The sequence below is a fragment of the Anomaloglossus baeobatrachus genome, chromosome 10, assembly GCF_048569485.1.
Source record: "Anomaloglossus baeobatrachus isolate aAnoBae1 chromosome 10, aAnoBae1.hap1, whole genome shotgun sequence".
In the NCBI taxonomy this organism is placed as follows: domain Eukaryota; kingdom Metazoa; phylum Chordata; class Amphibia; order Anura; family Aromobatidae; genus Anomaloglossus; species Anomaloglossus baeobatrachus.
In genome coordinates this window covers 74,478,248-74,497,055 of record NC_134362.1, presented here as the reverse complement: position 1 = coordinate 74,497,055, position 18,808 = coordinate 74,478,248, and the positions used below count along the sequence as shown (strand labels likewise).

The 18,808-nt window shown below is 44.2% G+C and overlaps 2 protein-coding genes across 2 annotated transcripts in view; both read right to left on the bottom strand.

The window, feature by feature from the left end:
- Positions 1-18,427, bottom strand: part of LOC142254232 (bestrophin-4-like) — a 69,677-nt gene extending 51,250 nt beyond the window's left edge. The window contains exons 1-3 of the mRNA XM_075325233.1: positions 18,295-18,427; positions 11,682-11,853; positions 332-426 (exon numbers count right to left, since the gene is read on the bottom strand). Of these exons, the coding sequence (XP_075181348.1) occupies positions 332-426; positions 11,682-11,833 (247 nt within the window). The 5' untranslated portion in view covers positions 11,834-11,853; positions 18,295-18,427. The remainder of the gene's footprint in view (positions 1-331; positions 427-11,681; positions 11,854-18,294) is intronic.
- Positions 2,289-6,391, bottom strand: LOC142254233 (uncharacterized). Its single transcript, XM_075325235.1, has 2 exons — positions 5,785-6,391; positions 2,289-3,556 (listed from the first exon to the last, which is right to left on the bottom strand). The coding sequence occupies exons 1-2, from the start codon at positions 6,380-6,382 to the stop codon at positions 2,994-2,996; spliced, it is 1,161 nt and encodes a 386-aa protein (XP_075181350.1). The 5' UTR covers positions 6,383-6,391; the 3' UTR covers positions 2,289-2,993.
- Positions 18,428-18,808: the final 381 nt, after the last annotated feature.

Genomic DNA, 18,808 nt, shown 5'->3' with positions numbered 1-18,808 from the left:
ACACCAGGCTTGAATTATAGAATGTCAGGGGGCAGTTTGCGCAGCCAAACGCTGTGACCTTCTATCACCAGACACCACAGGACTGTCTCACACCCGTGACAGACACAGTCAAACAGAGGGGGGCATCATCATGAAACTAAATTTTCACTGGCACACTGCAATCACAAGTCTCTGGGATGCTCGTCCCTGAAAGTTGGTAAATATGGCCAAAATGAATAATTCCACTGGTAGATCAGTTAATCAGTCACACTTCAGGGCTGGCGATTAGAAATCTTTACAATATCTGCATTATATCTTATGGTATATTGTTTTAAAATCACGTTAGTCTTACCTAGAACGAATGACACTGGGATCAGCTCTGCATAGTTGTTACAGTACAAGGCCAGCTTCTCAAAGTGAATTCTCTGCTGCTCATTAAGAAGGAGCCTGCAGGGCAGATATAAGTGACACAAGTATTTGGGTGTTGACCAATATTGTAGTTATGAATTATTCATCAGCAAAGGGAAATAACAAAGAAACACCAAAAACTAAAAGATTCCAATCATGGAGCAGACACTTTCACTACACAAAGCATAGCCTGAAACGCTGTGCTTAGTGTAGTGGAGGTGTCTGCCCCCATAATTGCCCCCATATTAATGCTAAAATGCTAATTAAACACTCGTATAGGTAGGTGACTACGCCCCTAAAAAAATCATATCTGCAATATAGATTTTATCTGCTTATCAGAAAAAAATATTTATTTTGTATGCAAATGAGGGGACTTCTGTGCACCCTTTGCATAATGAAAAGCTCAATGTACGTTACACCTTCTCTACTTTTAAATTGAGCACTTAATCGTATCTTGATTGACAGTGCTCAAATGGACACTGCCTGAACTCAATTTGCGGATCTGCACGGATACTGCAGGTGCTCAGCCCAGCTTTCATAGTGTCATTGCAGGCTCTCATCATTGTCTTCTGTCTGCGGCTGCCACTTGGTACTTTACTGTAGACAAGAGTCAGTGATGAGAGACCTCAATGGCACTATGTGAACATGGCTCAGCTCCAGCAGTGTCCATGCGGAAGTGCACAGCCACAGATTAAGTTAAATTATCAATAAAGATATGACAAAGTGCTTGGTATACAAATTGAAGGGGCGTATTGGGGAGCTATGCCCTTGGCCACTATAAAGCCCCCCCCATACACATTAGACTAATGTCAGCTCAGCCCTCTGATATAGATGGCTTCGGCCGATGGCCTGGTGTGTCTGGTGCGCTGGCTTAATGATCGCAGGAGAGATGTTGATCGGACATGTCCAATTTCAGACTGTCAATCGCATTGTTCTGCCTGAGATAACCCATTGGCCGACGTGTCAGTTAAGGGATTTCTCAAAGAGAACACCTAGGGGCTTGGACGAGCAAGCAGTCTTGTGTCTGGAGTGACAAACAAGATGGATGTCGTCCGAACAATCAGCCAGAGCATTGTTGGGCTGACACCCATCTTATATGTATGACCATCTTTAGGATGCACCTAAGCCCCCTCATGTTCATACAATTTTTTTCCTGGCACCTAAACCGCTAAAATCTATACCACAGGTATCTATATATATAATTGCCTTATTCTGTCTGTCTGTCTGTCTGTCTGTCTGTCTATCTGTCTGTCTATCTGTCTGTCTGTCATGCTCCGAAATTGTGTCCTTACGGTGACACAAAGCTGATTGGCCGCTGGGCTCGCCATGGCCCCCCCCCCACGGATTGGCCTCTCGCCCCGGATCTCTGCAGGCCCCGCCCCCCTCACGCAATCCACGCTCGCTCTGGCCCAACTGACACGGAGCCCCGATTCCCAGGTGAGTACACACACACATCACACTCACTCTCACACACACCTCACACATCACAACATGCTGGGATATCTCTTGCTTCTACACCGGCTCCGTCAGGATCCCAGCAGCGCCACACATAACCTTGCGATGCTGTGATCTTCACGGAGGCCGTGAAAGCTGGTAACCATTATACACATCGGGTAACTAAGGTCCCTTAGTTACCCGATGTGTATCATAGTTACCAGTGTACACCGGCTCACACTCACTCTCACACACACCTCACACACACATCACATCGCATCCACACATCAAGGTCCTGCAGCTGCGGAAAATACATGACAACACAAGGCCTACCCATTAAATTAAAGACACCACACTTGAATAAAGTAAATGGCATAAAATGGCCGTGACATTTATTAAGGGTTACATAATAAATAAATTAATTAATAAATAATTAAAACCAATATTTTATTAAAATTCTTCCATAACCATATACCATAAATAACCAGTCCGCCAGTAAAACTGGCGACTTTACCCAATACTTTCAAAAAGAAGTCCATAACCAACCAGTCCACCAGTAAAACTGGCGACTTTCCCACTAACAAATGTCACGACGAGAGCAGTTCATGAAGTAGTCTTTCTCCAGGGGGGGAGGGTGGGTGTTCTTCTTGATCTTCAATTCTTCTGACAGCCAGCTGACGGAAGCAGCTACTTTTATAGTTAAAATTACCCGCACTTTCTGCCAGCTGATCCAATCAGCTGGCAGCAAAACAGGCGCGCAAAAACCAGACTAAACCTGTCAGAGCCAGAATACCTCAGAGCCACTGACTGAAAAATTTGTTAACCCTTTCTGCACCTGAATAATGTTAACCAAATTCACAACCAAATAGTGAGGCCTGTGTTATCATGCGGTCGCTACGGCATACAAGATACCGTGCTCTGAACATGACAACACAAGGCCTACCCATTAAATTAAAGACACCACACTTGAATAAAGTAAATGGCATAAAATGGCCGTGACATTTATTAAGGGTTACATAATAAATAAATTAATTAATAAATAATTAAAACCAATATTTTATTAAAATTCTTCCATAACCATATACCATAAATAACCAGTCCGCCAGTAAAACTGGCGACTTTACCCAAACGCCAAGGACTAACAGTCCTTGGCCCACCCCCACTAACAAATATCACAGCCATTTCTCGATACAATTTTGGAGCCCTAAATTGAATATGTCCAATCCCACGTCTGACAGATGGACTAAATCATCCCTGTAAAGGCCACTCAGAAAACCTTCCAGATCAAGATGTCTGTAGGTTGACCCATTTATAACTGGTAAAAACCTTTCCATGGCACGGTTTACCCTTTTCCGAATCCGCTCCCGAAACCTCAGCCTGTCACAATGCCACTGCAAACGGGGAACGATTTCGGAAAAGACCAAACCCGCATCAGGAAACCATGACCTAATGATTGAAAGGTCTCTTCGCATGGCAGCAATCAGATCAAGAGTTTTCACTTTTCCAATATCATTCCCACCCAAGTGCAAAATGATTAAATTTGGAGAAGGCCACAATGTTTTTAAACAGCTCATCTCCTTCATCAGTCCGTCCCATCTCATACCTCTAACGCTGTACCACAAAATGTTAAAATGTTCAATATTAATGGCTAAATTCTCTCCATATGACCTTCCTGATGCTCTTCTCTTGGCCCAAAATATGTAAGAGTGTCCCACTATCCAAATGACAATGGGACCTACAAAAAAGAAAAAGAAATTTTATACTAACAACCTTGGACGGACATAAATTTTGTAACGCTTTGACTCCCATCTCCCAATCCCCATAATTTTACTAGCCGGTAACCCCCTTATGGCTGCTTCTGTAGCTGCCCCTATACGAAAAGAATGGGATGACAGTTTAAGATGCTCTAGATTCAGTTTAATCAAGGATTTTTTAAAAACTGAATTAAACTGAAACACTGTCACCGGACTCCCATCCTGATGGATAAGAAACGCCCCATCAAATGGAGGTCTAATCTGAAGCCAATTGTTAACATTGGAGACAGGACAAATAACTGAATTCTTTATCCGAAATAACCTAACGTTTGATCCCAAACCATCCTGATCAGACTTAGACCTACCAATACAAATCCTCAACGACTTATCAGTAACAAAAACATCTGAAAACATCCATCCTGACAACCGACTCCTACTAACAGAAACTAACTCACTAATCCTAAAAGCTCCAAAATATGCTAAAACGAATGCCACCCTAAACACCATTGACTCAAAGTCATTAACGCAAATATATGGCAACACATTCCACAATGAGAGCAATAACTTAAGAGAAATAGGTCTACGATTATCCGGCTTCCACGTCCTTTTCCTATAACCTTTCAATGCCTGTTGAACTGGGAAAAAACTCTTCAATGACAACAGACCATGCAATCTCAAGAAAAAAGACACACCTGAAAAAATATTAGAAACTGACCCCACCGCTAAATTCTTTCTCATCAAAAAATCCAGAAATTCAAGCGCTAAACCCACATTACTCTGAAAACAATCCACTTTATGAAAAACACAAAAATTCTGCCATTCTAACCATGCGGCCGAATACCTGGCCCATGTTGAATCAGCAATAGACCTCTTAATAGCCGAAACAACTAAGCCATCACTACAATCCATAAAGCTTCTGGGCACGGGCTCCCGAGAGAAATTGCCATCGGTTCCATACAAAAAAGTTCTTCCCGATCCTGCAGAGACAGAGCATTGTCCAACTTATTAACCCTGTCTGATTCCTGCTATCTGATACCAACAGCATCCTTCGATTTGACCACAACTTACCCCAGACCTCAACCAACCGAAAAACTGGAAATAAGGACATTCCCGTACTACTGACCGTCACAACAATAACCTTCCAATAATTGCGCCAAAACTCAAATACGAATTCACCTTGACAAAAAACCGTACTCACCCTGACCAAAAACAACTACAAAACGTAGGAAAGTTCAAAACTCCCGCCGAAAAAGTACCGCCACATAAACAAATCTTCCTTAAGCTGATGTGCCAAACTAATATAAGAACCCGAAGATGATAATCCCTTAGTATCAGCCTTCTGTCTGTCTAGGGAGCGCCTTAACCATCCCAGCATGTTTTGTAACCTCACTAGAGTCGCCGCCTTTAAAAATGGGCTCTTTACTGTTGTGTTGTTGCTGGTTATTCTGATTCTGTTTCTTAAAGCATTTGATGACGGCATGATTGCCCCCGCAAAAGGAGCACTCATGCCGAAATCTGCAGTTAGATGCAAACTTACAATTGGATTCATTGTAAGCGAAACAAAATCCTTTACTAACAGTAGAATTATTAATACTTTGTCTACCAAACTGGCTTCTCTGAGGAAGCATCAGATTCAGCCAAAGACCGATGTCTTTTTGACCCCACAGCATACTGCGATGGATGGCTAACTTCTGACGAAAACTCTCATCATAAGTCAGCCATGCCTGACCGCCGAAGCTGCGATAAGCTTCCAGTATGCTGTCAAGGTGCTGAAATAACCCCGAACAAACAGAAGGGTTCCTTTCCCCTAAAACAGAGGAAAAGATGCAAAATGCCTGCAGCCAGTTATGAAAAGATCTAAGGGGACCTTTCTTCCTATCATCCAACTCCGTCTTATCCTCTTTATTAACATTATCTCTGTTAGACGGAAGCAAAGAAAATAAATCAATAAATTCCCCCTTATAAATCCTTTCTTTAACTGGCTGCGGCAGATGAAAACCCAGGGGAGACAAGTCACATGTCAATGCCTCTTTAAATAAATAACCAGGCAATGACATGGACTCCTGACTACCAATAGGGGCTGCACTACCCCCCCTAGGCGTCCCTCCCCCTGCTAACAATTCTCCTAACACCTTCCTAACTACAGATTCCATACTAACAGACAGAGGATCGACACACGAGACAGACAGGGGAACATTGAACATCTCACCCCTCCTTCTGCTCTGCGATCCTCGGCCCTCCTCTGGAATTCCAGCTTCTGCAGCTGAGCCACGCTGATGATCCTGTTCTCTGACTCCAGCTGGCAGATCATCTTCTTCAGACGGGGAGTCAGACCAGGGGGCCCCCGTCGCTCTTCCGGCCTCCGGCACGCTCACACTTGCTGGTGCAGCCCTGCTCCTGCTAGGATTTTCAAATCCCTGGGTCAGCGCCGCGCTTTTACGACGGCGCTGACTAGATGATCCACTCTTCCTCTTCCTGGACACATGACCGGGTGCAGGAGGATGACGTGCTGAAGTCCCGGCAGACAAGATGGGCGGCGATAACTCCGCTCCGGCATTCCCCTCTTCTCTGGACGATGACGTCGGGGGGAGGAAGCTGCTGCGTCTCTGGGACCTCCTCCTTGCAGGGATTTCCTCAGTCAGCTCTGCCATCTCCTCAGGAGCGGTGAGTTGAATCACCGCAGCGTCGCCGTCCATTTCTTCCTCAGCTTCTGCTGGCCGCCTGGGCACCGCCAGGCATTGTTTAAGCCAGGCTTCTCCGCCGTCCTCGCTCGCCCTCTTCATGAACTCCTGTAGCAGGCTCTCCATCAGCTGTTCTTCTTGATCTTCAATTCTTCTGACAGCCAGCTGACGGAAGCAGCTACTTTTATAGTTAAAATTACCCGCACTTTCTGCCAGCTGATCCAATCAGCTGGCAGCAAAACAGGCGCGCAAAAACCAGACTAAACCTGTCAGAGCCAGAATACCTCAGAGCCACTGACTGAAAAATTTGTTAACCCTTTCTGCACCTGAATAATGTTAACCAAATTCACAACCAAATAGTGAGGCCTGTGTTATCATGCGGTCGCTACGGCATACAAGATACCGTGCTCTGAACAGACACATAACAGCACACACAACAGCACACACATAACAGCACACACATAACAGCACACACATAACAGCACACACATACACACACACAAATCAGATCACACTCACTCACACACACACACATCACATCGCATCCACATACTCACAACATCCTGGGATATCGCTTGCTTCTCGGCCTCGATACTGTGCTCTTGTGATCTTCCAGGACCTGCCGGAGGATCACATGGCCAGAAGCATGTGATATCCCCGGATGTTGTGAGTATAAGCGCGTATGTGTGATATCGTCAGTGTCTGTGTGTGTGAGTGTATGCGATCGGGTGTGTGTGAGTGGATGCGATCGGGTGTGTGTGAGTGGATGCGATCGGGTGTGTGTGAGTGGATGCGATCGGGTGTGTGTGAGTGGATGCGATCGGGTGTGTGTGAGTGGATGCGATCAGGTGTGTGAGTGTCGGCAGAGGAGCACGGCGTGCTGGAGGAGGCTGGGAGCAGAGAGGCTGATCATGGGGAAGGCTGGGAGGAGAGAGGCTGATGCTGGGGGAGGCTGGGAGGGGAGGCTGGGACGAGGGAGGCTGATGCTGGTGGAGGCTGATGCTTTGGGAGGCTGATGCTGGGGGAGGCTGGAAGGAGAGAGGCTAATGCTGGTGGAGGCTGATGCTTGGGGAGGCTGATGCTGGGGGAGACTGGGAGGGGAAGGCTGATGCTGAGGGAGGCTGGGAGGAAGGAGGCTGGGAGGAGAGAGGCTGATCCTGGGGAAGGCTGGGAACGGGAGGCTGATGCTGAGGGAGGCTGGAAGGAGAGAGGCTGATGCTGGGGGAGGCTGGAAGGAGAGAGGCTGATGCTGGTGGAGGCTGACGCTTGGGGAGGCTGATGCTGGGGGAGACTGGGAGCGGAAGGCTGATGCTGAGGGAGGCTGGGAGAGGGAGGCTGGGAGGAAGGAGGCTGGGAGGAGAGAGGCTGATCCTAGGGAAGGCTGGGAAGGGGAGGCTGATGCTGGGGGAGGCTGGAAGGAGAGAGGCTGGAAGGAGAGAGGCTGATGCTGGTGGAGGCTTATGCATGGGGAGGCTGATGCTGGGGGAGACTGGGAGCAGAAGGCTGATGCTGAGGGAGGCTGGGAGGAAGGAGGCTGGGAGGAAGGAGGCTGGGAGGAGAGAGGCTGATCCTGGGGAAGGCTGGGAAGGGGAGGCTGATGCTGAGGGAAGCTGGAAGGAGAGAGGCTGATGCTGGGGGAGGCTGGAAGGAGAGAGGCTGAGGCTGGGAGGAGAGAGGCTGATGCTGGGGAAGGCTGATGCTGAGGGAGGCTGGGAGGGGAAAGCTGATGCTGGGGAAGGCTGGGAGGACGGAGGCTGGGAGGAGAGAGGCTGATCCTGGGGAAGGCTGGGAGAGGGAGGCTGATGCTGGAGGAGGCTGGAAGGAGAGAGGCTGATGCTGGCGGAGGCTGATGCTGGGGAGGCTGGGAGAGGGAGGCTGATGCTGAGGGAGGCTGGGAGGAGGGAGGCTGGGAGAGGTAGGCTGAGAGAAGAGAGGCTGATGCACACACACACACACACACACACACACACACACACACACACGCGCGCGTACTGCACAACACACCACACACACACTGGGAACCACAAACAACTGCCCTACACAGACACCCACACACACAGACAACGCTGCACACACACAACACCCAACACACAAACACCGCGGCACACACAAATATACGCACATACCGCACAACACACACATTGCACAAAACATACCTCCCCCCAAAACACACCACACACACACAAACCGCGCAACACACACACAACGCTACAGACACACAGCGCTCCACAAACAACGCAACACACATACAACACCGCTCTCACCCCCCGTCACACCCAGACAACACCCAGAACATGTACAGCGCCCTACACAAACACTTGGTAACTACACACAACAACATCTCTCTCTCTATATATATATATATATATATATAACAAAAATCATACATGAACTACACAATACGTAAATTCTAGAATACCCGATGCGTAGAATCGGGCCACCTTCTAGTTGTATTAATAAGTCCCCTATTTACCTGTATCAGTGATCTAATTACATTTTTATGTGTGACAGACTGTCTTTGACTTGGCCATACACCTTAGATAGCACACTTCAGCCGACATCTATCTTCCCTGACTAGGCTGAGCCCACCTGTGTTCTCTGAGAGCTGATGTGAGAATCCTCTTATCTTCAGGGAGAACAAAAGGATGGGCAATTGAATCTCAATTTTCCTATCCTTATGTCCTCCAACATAATCTGATGAGGTACAATTTAAAGACTCTAATACACATCTTTTCTGAAGCATTTTTTTTAAACTCTGCATTGCCATTTCTCTGTTATTCCTCTTGAAAATGTTAAAAAAAAAAAAGAACATTCCCCTTCCCATAAGTGTGTGGCACAATCACCACCAATTGGAAAGTATCAGAGTGTATGATACACCCACCCAAGGAAGACCATAACACCCAATAAAGAATATCAGGAGCAGCACAAATCACAGATATAAGAAATTATGCCCTTGAATATAATGTATATTTAGTCCACTTGATGTATTTATACAATCTATCCTAAATTCTGCGGCCTCCTTAATACACCTCTCCCCCGTTATTCCCCGGCCTCTCCACTCTGCCAATCTCTTCACTGGCTTTCCATTGCCCAAAGACTCCGTTTCAAAACACTAATCATAACATACCAAGCCATCCACAACCTGTCTCCTCCATACATCTATGACCTAGTCTCCTGGAACTTGCACGCAACCTAAGATCGTCACAAGATCTCCTTCTCCACTCCTCTCTTTTCTCCTCTTCCCACAATCGCATACAAGATTTCTGCCGCGCCTCCCCCATACTCTGGAACTCTCTGCCCCAACATATGAGACTCTCGCCTACCTTGGAAACCTTCAAGAGGAACCTGAAGACCCACCTCTTCCGACAAGTTTACAACTTGCAGTAATCCTCAGCCCACTACAGCGCTGCACGACCGTCTCCACCTTTACCTACTGTATCCTTACCCATATCTTGTAGACTGTGAGCCCTCATGGGCAGGCTTCTCTCTCCTCCTGTACCAGTTTGTGCTTTGAAATGTTCACGATTATTGTACTTGAATATGTATGCCCCTTTTTCACATGTAAAGCACCATGGAATTAATGGCGCTATAATAATTCAGTACGATATATCGGGTGATATGCCATCAGGGTCACGTCATTAGTGACGCACATCCGGCATCGTTAGACATATCGTACCGTGTTGTTATTATGGGGAGATAAGGTATGCACACCAGTGACTATGTAAGGGGAATACATGTAATAGCAGAAACTGCTGTGTGAATACTGACATGAAAAATTCAATAGCTATATGTAAGAATGAAATGTGAAAAATGGAACCTGCATTACTGCCATGAATATATGAATAAAGAGAAATTTAGCTACTGAATTGATCAATGCAATAGAGCCCCAACACTACGCCAAAGTATTTCTCTACGTTGGTGTCCCTAGCTTGTGTGTGTCCTCTCATGCAGTTAAAAAACTTACCGTGTATGGGAAGCTGAGACCCAGGCTATATATACGATGTGGATTGGCAATAGGTGTGTATGGGGAGGGTTCACAAACGAAAAACCACTAACAAATAAGAAATAACGTTTGGAACTCCATTCTATGTCTGAACTGGGTGCAAAAACCTAAAAAAATATCGTACCGTGTGACACCACTGAACGACTGTGAACGAACAAAAATACTCACCTTATCGTTGCTCGTTGACACGTCGTTCATTTTCAAAATGTCGGTCCTCCTTCTGTGCGCCAGTTATTCACCGTTCCCGAGGCAGCACACATCGCTCTGTGTGACACCCCGGGAACGACAAACACAGCTTACCTGCGTCCTGCCGGCAATGCGGAAGGAAGGAGGTGGGCAGGATGTTACGTCCCGCTCATCTCCGCCCTTCCGCTTCTATTGGCCGGCCGCTGTGTGACGTCGCTGTGACGTCGAACGTCCCTCCCCCTTTAGGCAGAGGATGTTCGCGGGCCACAGCTACGTTGCTCAGCAGGTAAGTACGTGTGACGGGGGTAAACGACTTTGTGCGCCACGGGCAACTAATTGCCCCAGATGCACAAACGACGGGGGCAGGTACGATCGCTCGTGCGATCGCACAATAGATCGTACCGTGTGACACCGGCCTTACACTAATGTTGAAATTCATCTTCCATTCCCACATACAGATATAAACTACGTAGCGGTGATTTGATGGTGAGTCAGTGACCGAACTTTAGACACTGGATTGTTTAGAATAGATTGGTCATTTGTTGTTTTCCGTGTTACTACTTCTAGTTATTACATAGCTGCTCATTTATGAAGATGTAAAGGTTAACTTACAAACAATGAAAAACTATGATCTGATCTTAAGTAAATGGTTTGTTGAATCTAAAAATAAAGCTGACCATAAACATAAGATATTATTTTGCAGATCATTGGCAGATTCTGCTGATATATAAACCCCATATACTTTAGATGGCTGTGGGCTAAACGATGGTTTCGGACAATTGTTTTGTGGCAGCTGTCTCAACCATGTCTAGAGTACAAAAGGATTGGAAGCCCAAAACTAGATGTGCGGGATCGTGATCAACCCCAATAATTATCTGTCCGAGGCCCCGATACACATTAGACTTTGATACTGTCAGGTTTGGTGGACAGTAGTCTAATGAAGAAGGAGGCATTTTGTAGCATCTGCTTCTAATTCATTGTGTGTGACAACAACAGACATCACATTCTCTAATGATTTCACTAAATTTAGCAAGATCTGCCAATGATATGAATTTACTGGGATTTTTTCTTAACAGTAAATATGTATGCACTTATAATATAATCAAAGCAAAAACCTCAAAAACTCTCAAGCTTAACTGTTGACTGTGGCCCCTGGATACATTTTTTCTCCTCCATAAACATATATAGTAGTAATATAAAGTTAAAGTAGGTCATACGTACTATCTAGTGTAGTACCTGTAGGTGACGCTGATTATGAAGTAGAAGCCAACAAAAATAAGGAACTCTTGGTAGAGTAATTTGTAGATACTACCTCGCCATCGGAGAAGTAACCTAGAGAAGGTCCCCAGCTTGGCATCTGCCACACGATTGCTGTATGTGACCGTCATTTGTTCAGGTGCTGCTACATCTTGTGTGGATAAGAAAACATAAATAATATGGTTTAATACATATAGGTATTTTTAATTAATTTGCTGGGACTTGACAAGATAGGCCATTTTCAGATTGGTGGGAACCAACGTCTGGCACCACCACTAATCATCTGATCGAAGGGGCCACAGTGAACCAGAATTAGCACATGGTGTAGTTGCTGTAAATGGTGCTGAAAGTTTTCTCCCATACACGTCAATGGGAAAGAGCTTGCAGTACCATTCATTGTCTTTACACAATGTGGCCCCTTCAATCAGCAGATGGTGTTGGGTCCCTGTAATTGGATGCACACTACTCTGATATAGATGATGACCGATTCCTGGAAAACCCCTCACCTGCAAAATATTAACTGTACAATAGGGGAAGACACAGGGATGTAACAAAAAAAGACTTCACACAAAAAAAAGAGAACACAAAATGCTTGCTTATAACGCTTGCAGTATATCCTAAAAAGATAAGGTGATCTGCTGTCTGTGTATTTATTTCCACATACGTTTTCCTAACCGGAATAAATTAAGATCCTTCAAATTTAAGTAAACAGCATAACTAGGCTCCATTTACGTTTTTAATCATGGCTGCAGTTTTTCCACTAACTGTCACTGCTAAAACAACACAGTGATAGGGAGCAGGGTTCCGCTTTGACCTCCCCAGTTCTTGTCATCTCTGCCAGAAGAACCAGGGAGGGGAGAAGAAGAAATCTCTTCCTAAAGTTTTTTTTGCATGTTTTGGAATACAAGAAGATTTTTCCAAAGAGACCATTGATTTAAGCTGCCATAAAGCACACATTCTCCAATATACAGTACATAGAGACAATATAAGGAGTCATATCTCCCCACAATGACTGATCCGGGAAAAGATTTAAAAATACCACGTACAGTTGAAACCAAAAGTTTACATGCTCTATCCAAAAAGACACATCTGCAGGTTTTTCAGAATAATGAGAGAAGAGAGAATGTTTTAAGACATTTTTATTACTTTCTGCAAAGCCAAAAGTTTACATACATTTCATTAGTATTTGGTACCAATGCCCTTAAACTGTATGACTTGTGTGAAATGTTTTGGATCTCCTTCCACAAGCTTCTCACAATAGTTGGCAGGAATTTGCGCCCATTCCTCCTGACAGAACTGGTGTAACTGAGCCATGTTTGTAAGTCACCTTGCTCGCACTGGCCTTTTCAGCTTTGCCCATAAATGTTCAATAGGATTGAGATCAGGGCTCTGTGATGGCCATTCCAAAAGATTGACTTTGTTATCCTTAAGCCATTTTGTAACATGTTTCACAGTATGCTTCTGGTCATTGTCCATTTTAAAGACCTATTTCTGCCCAAGCTTTAAGTTGCTGGGTGATGTCTTGAGATGTTCCCTCAGTATTGCCACATAATCTTCTTTTCTCATGATGCCATCTATTTTGTAAAGTGCACCAGTTCATCCTGCAGCAAAACAACCCCACAACATGATGCTTCTACCTCTGTGTTTCACAGTTGGGATAGTGTTCATAGACTTCAAAGCTCCCCCATTTTTCCTCCAAACGTAACGATGGTCATTATGGCCAAACAGTTCAATTTTAGTTTCTACAGACCACAGGGCGTCTCCAAATTTAACGTCTTTGCTCCTGTATGCATTTGCAAACATTAATCTGGCTTTTTCATGTTTCTTTTGGGGTAATACTGTCTTCCTGGCAGAGGGGTCTTTCAGCCCTTGTTGATACAGTACTGATTTTACTGTGGATTATGACACAATCTTACCAGTTTCCGCTAGCATCTTCACAAGGTCTTTTTGCTTTTGTTCTTGGGTTAATATGCTCATGCCTGACCAAAGCGCATTCATCTCTGGTACACAGAACCAGTCTCTTTCCTGAGCAGTATGATGGCTGGACATTCCCATCTTGTTTGTACTTGTGTATAATTGTTTGTCCAGATGCATGAGGCACAACCTTCAGGTATCTGGAGATTGCACCCAAGATTGAACCAGAATTGTGCAAGTCCACAATTCTCTTCCCGAGATCTTGACTGATTTCTTTTCACTTTTCCATGATTTTACACAAAGAAGCAGTGTATTTCAGATGTGCATGAAAATACATCCACAGGTGTGTCTCTTATTAACTCAGATGTTGCCAATAAACCTATCAGAAGCTTCCAAAGACATGACGTCATATGGGCTGCCCCATATTGTTTAAAGGCATAGTATTCTAAGGGGTACTTTGCACGTTGTGACATCGCTAGCATCGGCTAGCGATGCCGAGCGCGATAGTACCCACCCCCGTCGCACATGCGATATCTTGTGATAGCTGCCGTAGCGAACATTATCGCTACGGCAGCTTCACACGCACTTACCTGCCCTGCGACGTCGCTCTGGCCGGCGACCCACCTCCTTCCTAAGGGGGCGGGTGGTGCGGTGTCACAGCGACGTCACACGTCAGGCGGCTAATAGAAGCGGAGGGGCGGAGATGAGCGGGACGTAAACATCCCGCCCACCTCCTTTCTTCCGAATAGCTGGTGGAGGCAGGTAGGAGATGTTCCTTGCTCCTGCAGCTTCATACACAGCGATGTGTGCTGCCGCAGGAACGAGAAACAACATCGTATCTCCTATTGGTGCGACATTATGAAAATGACCGACGCTACACAGATCACCGATTTACGACGCTTTTGCGATCGTTTATCGGCGCATCTAGGCTTTACATGTTGCGACGTCGTTACCGGCACCGGATGTGCGTCACTTTCGATTTGACCCCGACGATACCGCAGTAGCGATGTCGCAACGGGCAAAGTACTCCTTAGTGTATGTAATCTTTTGACTTTGCAGAAAGTAATAAAAATGCCTTAAAACATTCTCTTTCTCATTATTGTGGCATTTGGCAAATATAAATAATTTTGGTTCCTAATTGACCTAAAACGGGAAAGGTTAAGGGGATGTGCGCACGTGTGCGTATTGCATGCAGTTACGCTGCGTTGTGCACCGCAGCGTAACTGCATGCGTCCTGCGTCCCCTGCACAATTGACATGTCACTTCTTTTGTGCGGTTTGCATGCTGTCTATAGGGAGAGGCAGCATGCAGAGCGCACGCTCTCTGCTGGCACCATGCGCTTCAGAACGCAGCTTTTCAGCTGCGCTCTGAAGCGCACCTTTTAGGTGCGGTGCAGAGCGCACACGTGCGCACATAGCCTTATTCTGATTTCATGTCAGATAGTGAGAAAACATGCAGATGTGTCTTTTTAGAAAGTGTATGTAAACTTCTGGTGTTTCATCTGTATATAGCTACAACGTTAAAAAAAGAACAATATTAACTTTTATCCCAGCTATTAACCCCATAGATGAAGGGGCAAAATTGAAAGCAGCAAGTAAGGTGTTTGACAATAAAAAGGGCTCCCTCTGTCAGCCCATCAGTGCCATCAATTGTAACTATTCTAAAGATGACAGTCTTTTTCAATATATGTCTTCACAAATTCTGTTTGTGGCTGAAACATCACTTTTTGCACTATAAATATTTTTTTTTAATAATATGGAAGCTAATTGAAAAATGTATCTTGTGCTTTACATATTGCTTCTTGGGTCTATTGGCAATGTGGTGGTGAGTTTCCTAAGATAGAATGGATTTGAGGGAGTGTTGCATGGGAACTTTCTACTTTTGTACTACACCTAACTATTCCAGAGTGTTATGTAAGTGATCAAAACCATAAAAATCCCCCCAAAATGTTTGGGGTTTTCTTGCTTGAAAATTTTAGATATTGAACTTAATCTCACCCTTGAAATTGTTGCAGAAATAAAGTATGTCTCTCCGCAAATTATTGAAATGACATGTTTTGTTATATCCATGTTTATATCATTTGTGTGTATTTAAACAACACAAAAAAAAACCAAAGAAAAGAGGCAACATAATTTCACACAAAACCGAACAAAATGAGTAGGGCAAAATTGTTGATACCCAGGGGCGTAACGACCGCGGTCGCAGCTGTTGCCACTGCGACCGGGCCCGGGCAGGTTTGGGGCCCGAGGCCGGCGCCCGCCGTTCAGAGAAACAGCCATCTCCTCTCAGCTGTTACTTTACTTTCAAACAGTAGCACAGCTTCCGGGGGAGGGGGGGGGGCCCGTGCTCAGAGGACGCCCAACCGGAGCTGCGCTACTGTTAACTATATCGGTGCATACAGTGCGCCGATGTAGTTAACCTCTGTGGTAGTGCTGGGAAATATGATTTCCCTGCACTGCTGCATGAGCGCACGCGCAGGACATCAGAGTCCAAGCGTGGTGACGTCACCGCAAAGCGCCGGGACTTTGATATCTTGCACGCGCGATGAGACTGCTCTGATCCGTCAGCGCTGGGGCCACCAGGACAATCCTGAACCAGGTGAGTTTGAAGGCTTTACTTGTTCAATGCAGTATGGGGGGGCATATATAGATATATATATATAGCAGCGTAGGGGCCAGCCTGGGGGACATATATATATATATATATATATATATATATATAAAATCCCAGCCTAGTGTGTGTGTATGTATGTATGTATCATATATATGTATGTATGTAAGTATCATATATATGTATGCATGCATGCATGTATGCATGCATGCATGCATGCATGCATGTATGTATGTATATATATATATATATATATATATACATATATACAGTGCATACACATACACACTAGGCTGGGATAAATATATATACTGTGTATAGAGATACATACATATATATATATATATATATATATTTTAGGATAGGCCAACACCCTGGGGGACAAATATATGTCACAATAAGGCCCAGTCTGGCAGACAAATATATATATATATATATATATATATATATGTACACGCATACATACATATATACATCCAGTGCATACACACACACTAGGCTGGGATAAGTATATATATATATATATATATATATATATATATTTATCCCAGCCTAGTGTGTGTGTATGCACTGGATGTATATATATATATGTATATGTATATATATATATATATATATATATATATATATATATATATATGACTTAGAACTCTACTGACCAACGTCCGGAGGGGGGCCCAGGTCTAAATTTCGCACCGGGGCCCATCGCACTCTAGTTACGCCACTGTTGATACCGTTCCAAAATTGTGTGTAAACAACTATGTTTCAAGCATGTGATGCTTGTGGCAAGTACTAGGTGTGGTCAATATTAAAATCACACCTACATCCAGATGAAAAGGGGTGAAGTTTACTCAATCTTTGCATTGTGTGTCTGTCGCACTAAGTATGGAGAACAGAAAGAGGAGAAGTGAACTGTCTGAAGACTTGAGACCCCAAATTGTTAAAAAATATCTACAATCTCAAGGTTACAAGTCCATGTCCAGAGATCTTGATGTTCCTTTGTCCACTACGTGCAACATAATGAAGAGACGTGCAATTCATAGGACTGTAGCCAATCTCCCTGGACGTGGATGGCAGAGAAAAATTGATGAAAGCTTGCAACACAAGATAATCTGGAAGGTGTATAATAGCCCCAATCAATTTCCAAACAAATTCGGCAGTCCTGCAGGTTCAGGGAGCATCAGTGTTAGCACAAACTATCCATCCGCATTTAAATGAAATGAAACGCTATTGCAGGAGACCAAGGAGGACCCCAGTGCTGACACAGAGACATAATAATAACTTTTCTGAGAGAAATACTTAATTTTCTGGAACAATTTCAAGGGTGCCAAGACTTTCGGCCATGACTGTGTTTATAATCTTAATAATAAATATGCAGTACAGTCACATTTATAATGGCATATCAAAGAAGCAATGGTTATAAAAAGCCAAACATTGGAGAAACCTGTAACTTATAGGGGTTCTAAAATTGGGCCAAAATAACAGCACCCAATCCTGCAAATTATATTTGTGTGGTCACAGTATCCAGATAGTGGTACAAAAATATTTACATGCCAAAGTCAGTTTTTCATCCCTAAATTGTACCTCTTACCTAGTTACATAGCTACATAGGTTGAAAAAAGACCTAGGTCCATCTAGTTCAACCTTCCTCCTCTTCACCTTAGGCGACCAACTACTTTGCCTATCCTTTCTCCTGGCCATTGTTTTACCTAATGAACTCATAAATAAGTCAATAAATAAATACATTCAAAGAAAAAGATTCTGATGTGAAATATATAAGATAGAAGATTTTTCATCAGTCAAAATCATCTTCCTATTGACAATTACCATTATCAGTCCAATCCATAGAAATAAGAAAAGAGAATATTGAAAATCATGGGTCCACCATTGGCAACATATACTCTATATGTACCATCTACAGGAAAACCTACTACAATATCGCACTGTTGTGACCTTACATCATTTATATGGTTTAAGAGCTAGGACACTGAAGATGTTTGTTGATTTCTGCACATCTCAGATTGTATGGTACATACTCATATCAAATAGTAATGTCCATGTCACTTACCAGTCACCACTCAGACTTCATGTTCTACTTGTTCCTATCTTCACTTATTGAGATCTGTTGCAAAAATAACCAAATCTGTTTTATGGTCCTGTGATCCCATAATCCGCTCGTACAGTATTCACTTTGTTGTCCCTATAACTAACCACCCCCATCCCACAGTTACCGCGCACAGTTGTGGGCTTATTGTACGCAGCTCCTGGCACTGCATTCTCTGCTCGAATATAAACAGTTTGCTTTTTAAATCTTTTCCTGTTTGGATTTTCTTGGAGATTAATGGTGACAGAGTTAAAAACTTCATAATATGTAAGGTACGCCTAAGATCTAAGATGTCCTACTGCTATAACAGGGTGTTGAAAATATAAAAGCATTTTTACTGATCAAGTTCAATTCAAAGGATAGAGGTTGGCACGAGAATGTCCAGGGCAGTCCATGACCTCTGCTGGATCAATCAGCCTGTATAGTATTACTCCATTTCACAAAAAGGTGTGGTGCTGTGAAAAATGTAAAGAAACCA

Bases quoted from the DNA above. Each gene is read 5' to 3' on its own strand.
- LOC142254233 (XM_075325235.1), bottom strand. From the start codon at position 6,382: ATGGAGAGCCTGCTACAGGAGTTCATGAAGAGGGCGAGCGAGGACGGC. The intron at 3,557-5,784 runs GTGAGATGTTCA...TCTTTTTTGTAG, and splicing joins ATCGCAGAGCAGAAGGAGGG to GTCCCATTGTCATTTGGATA.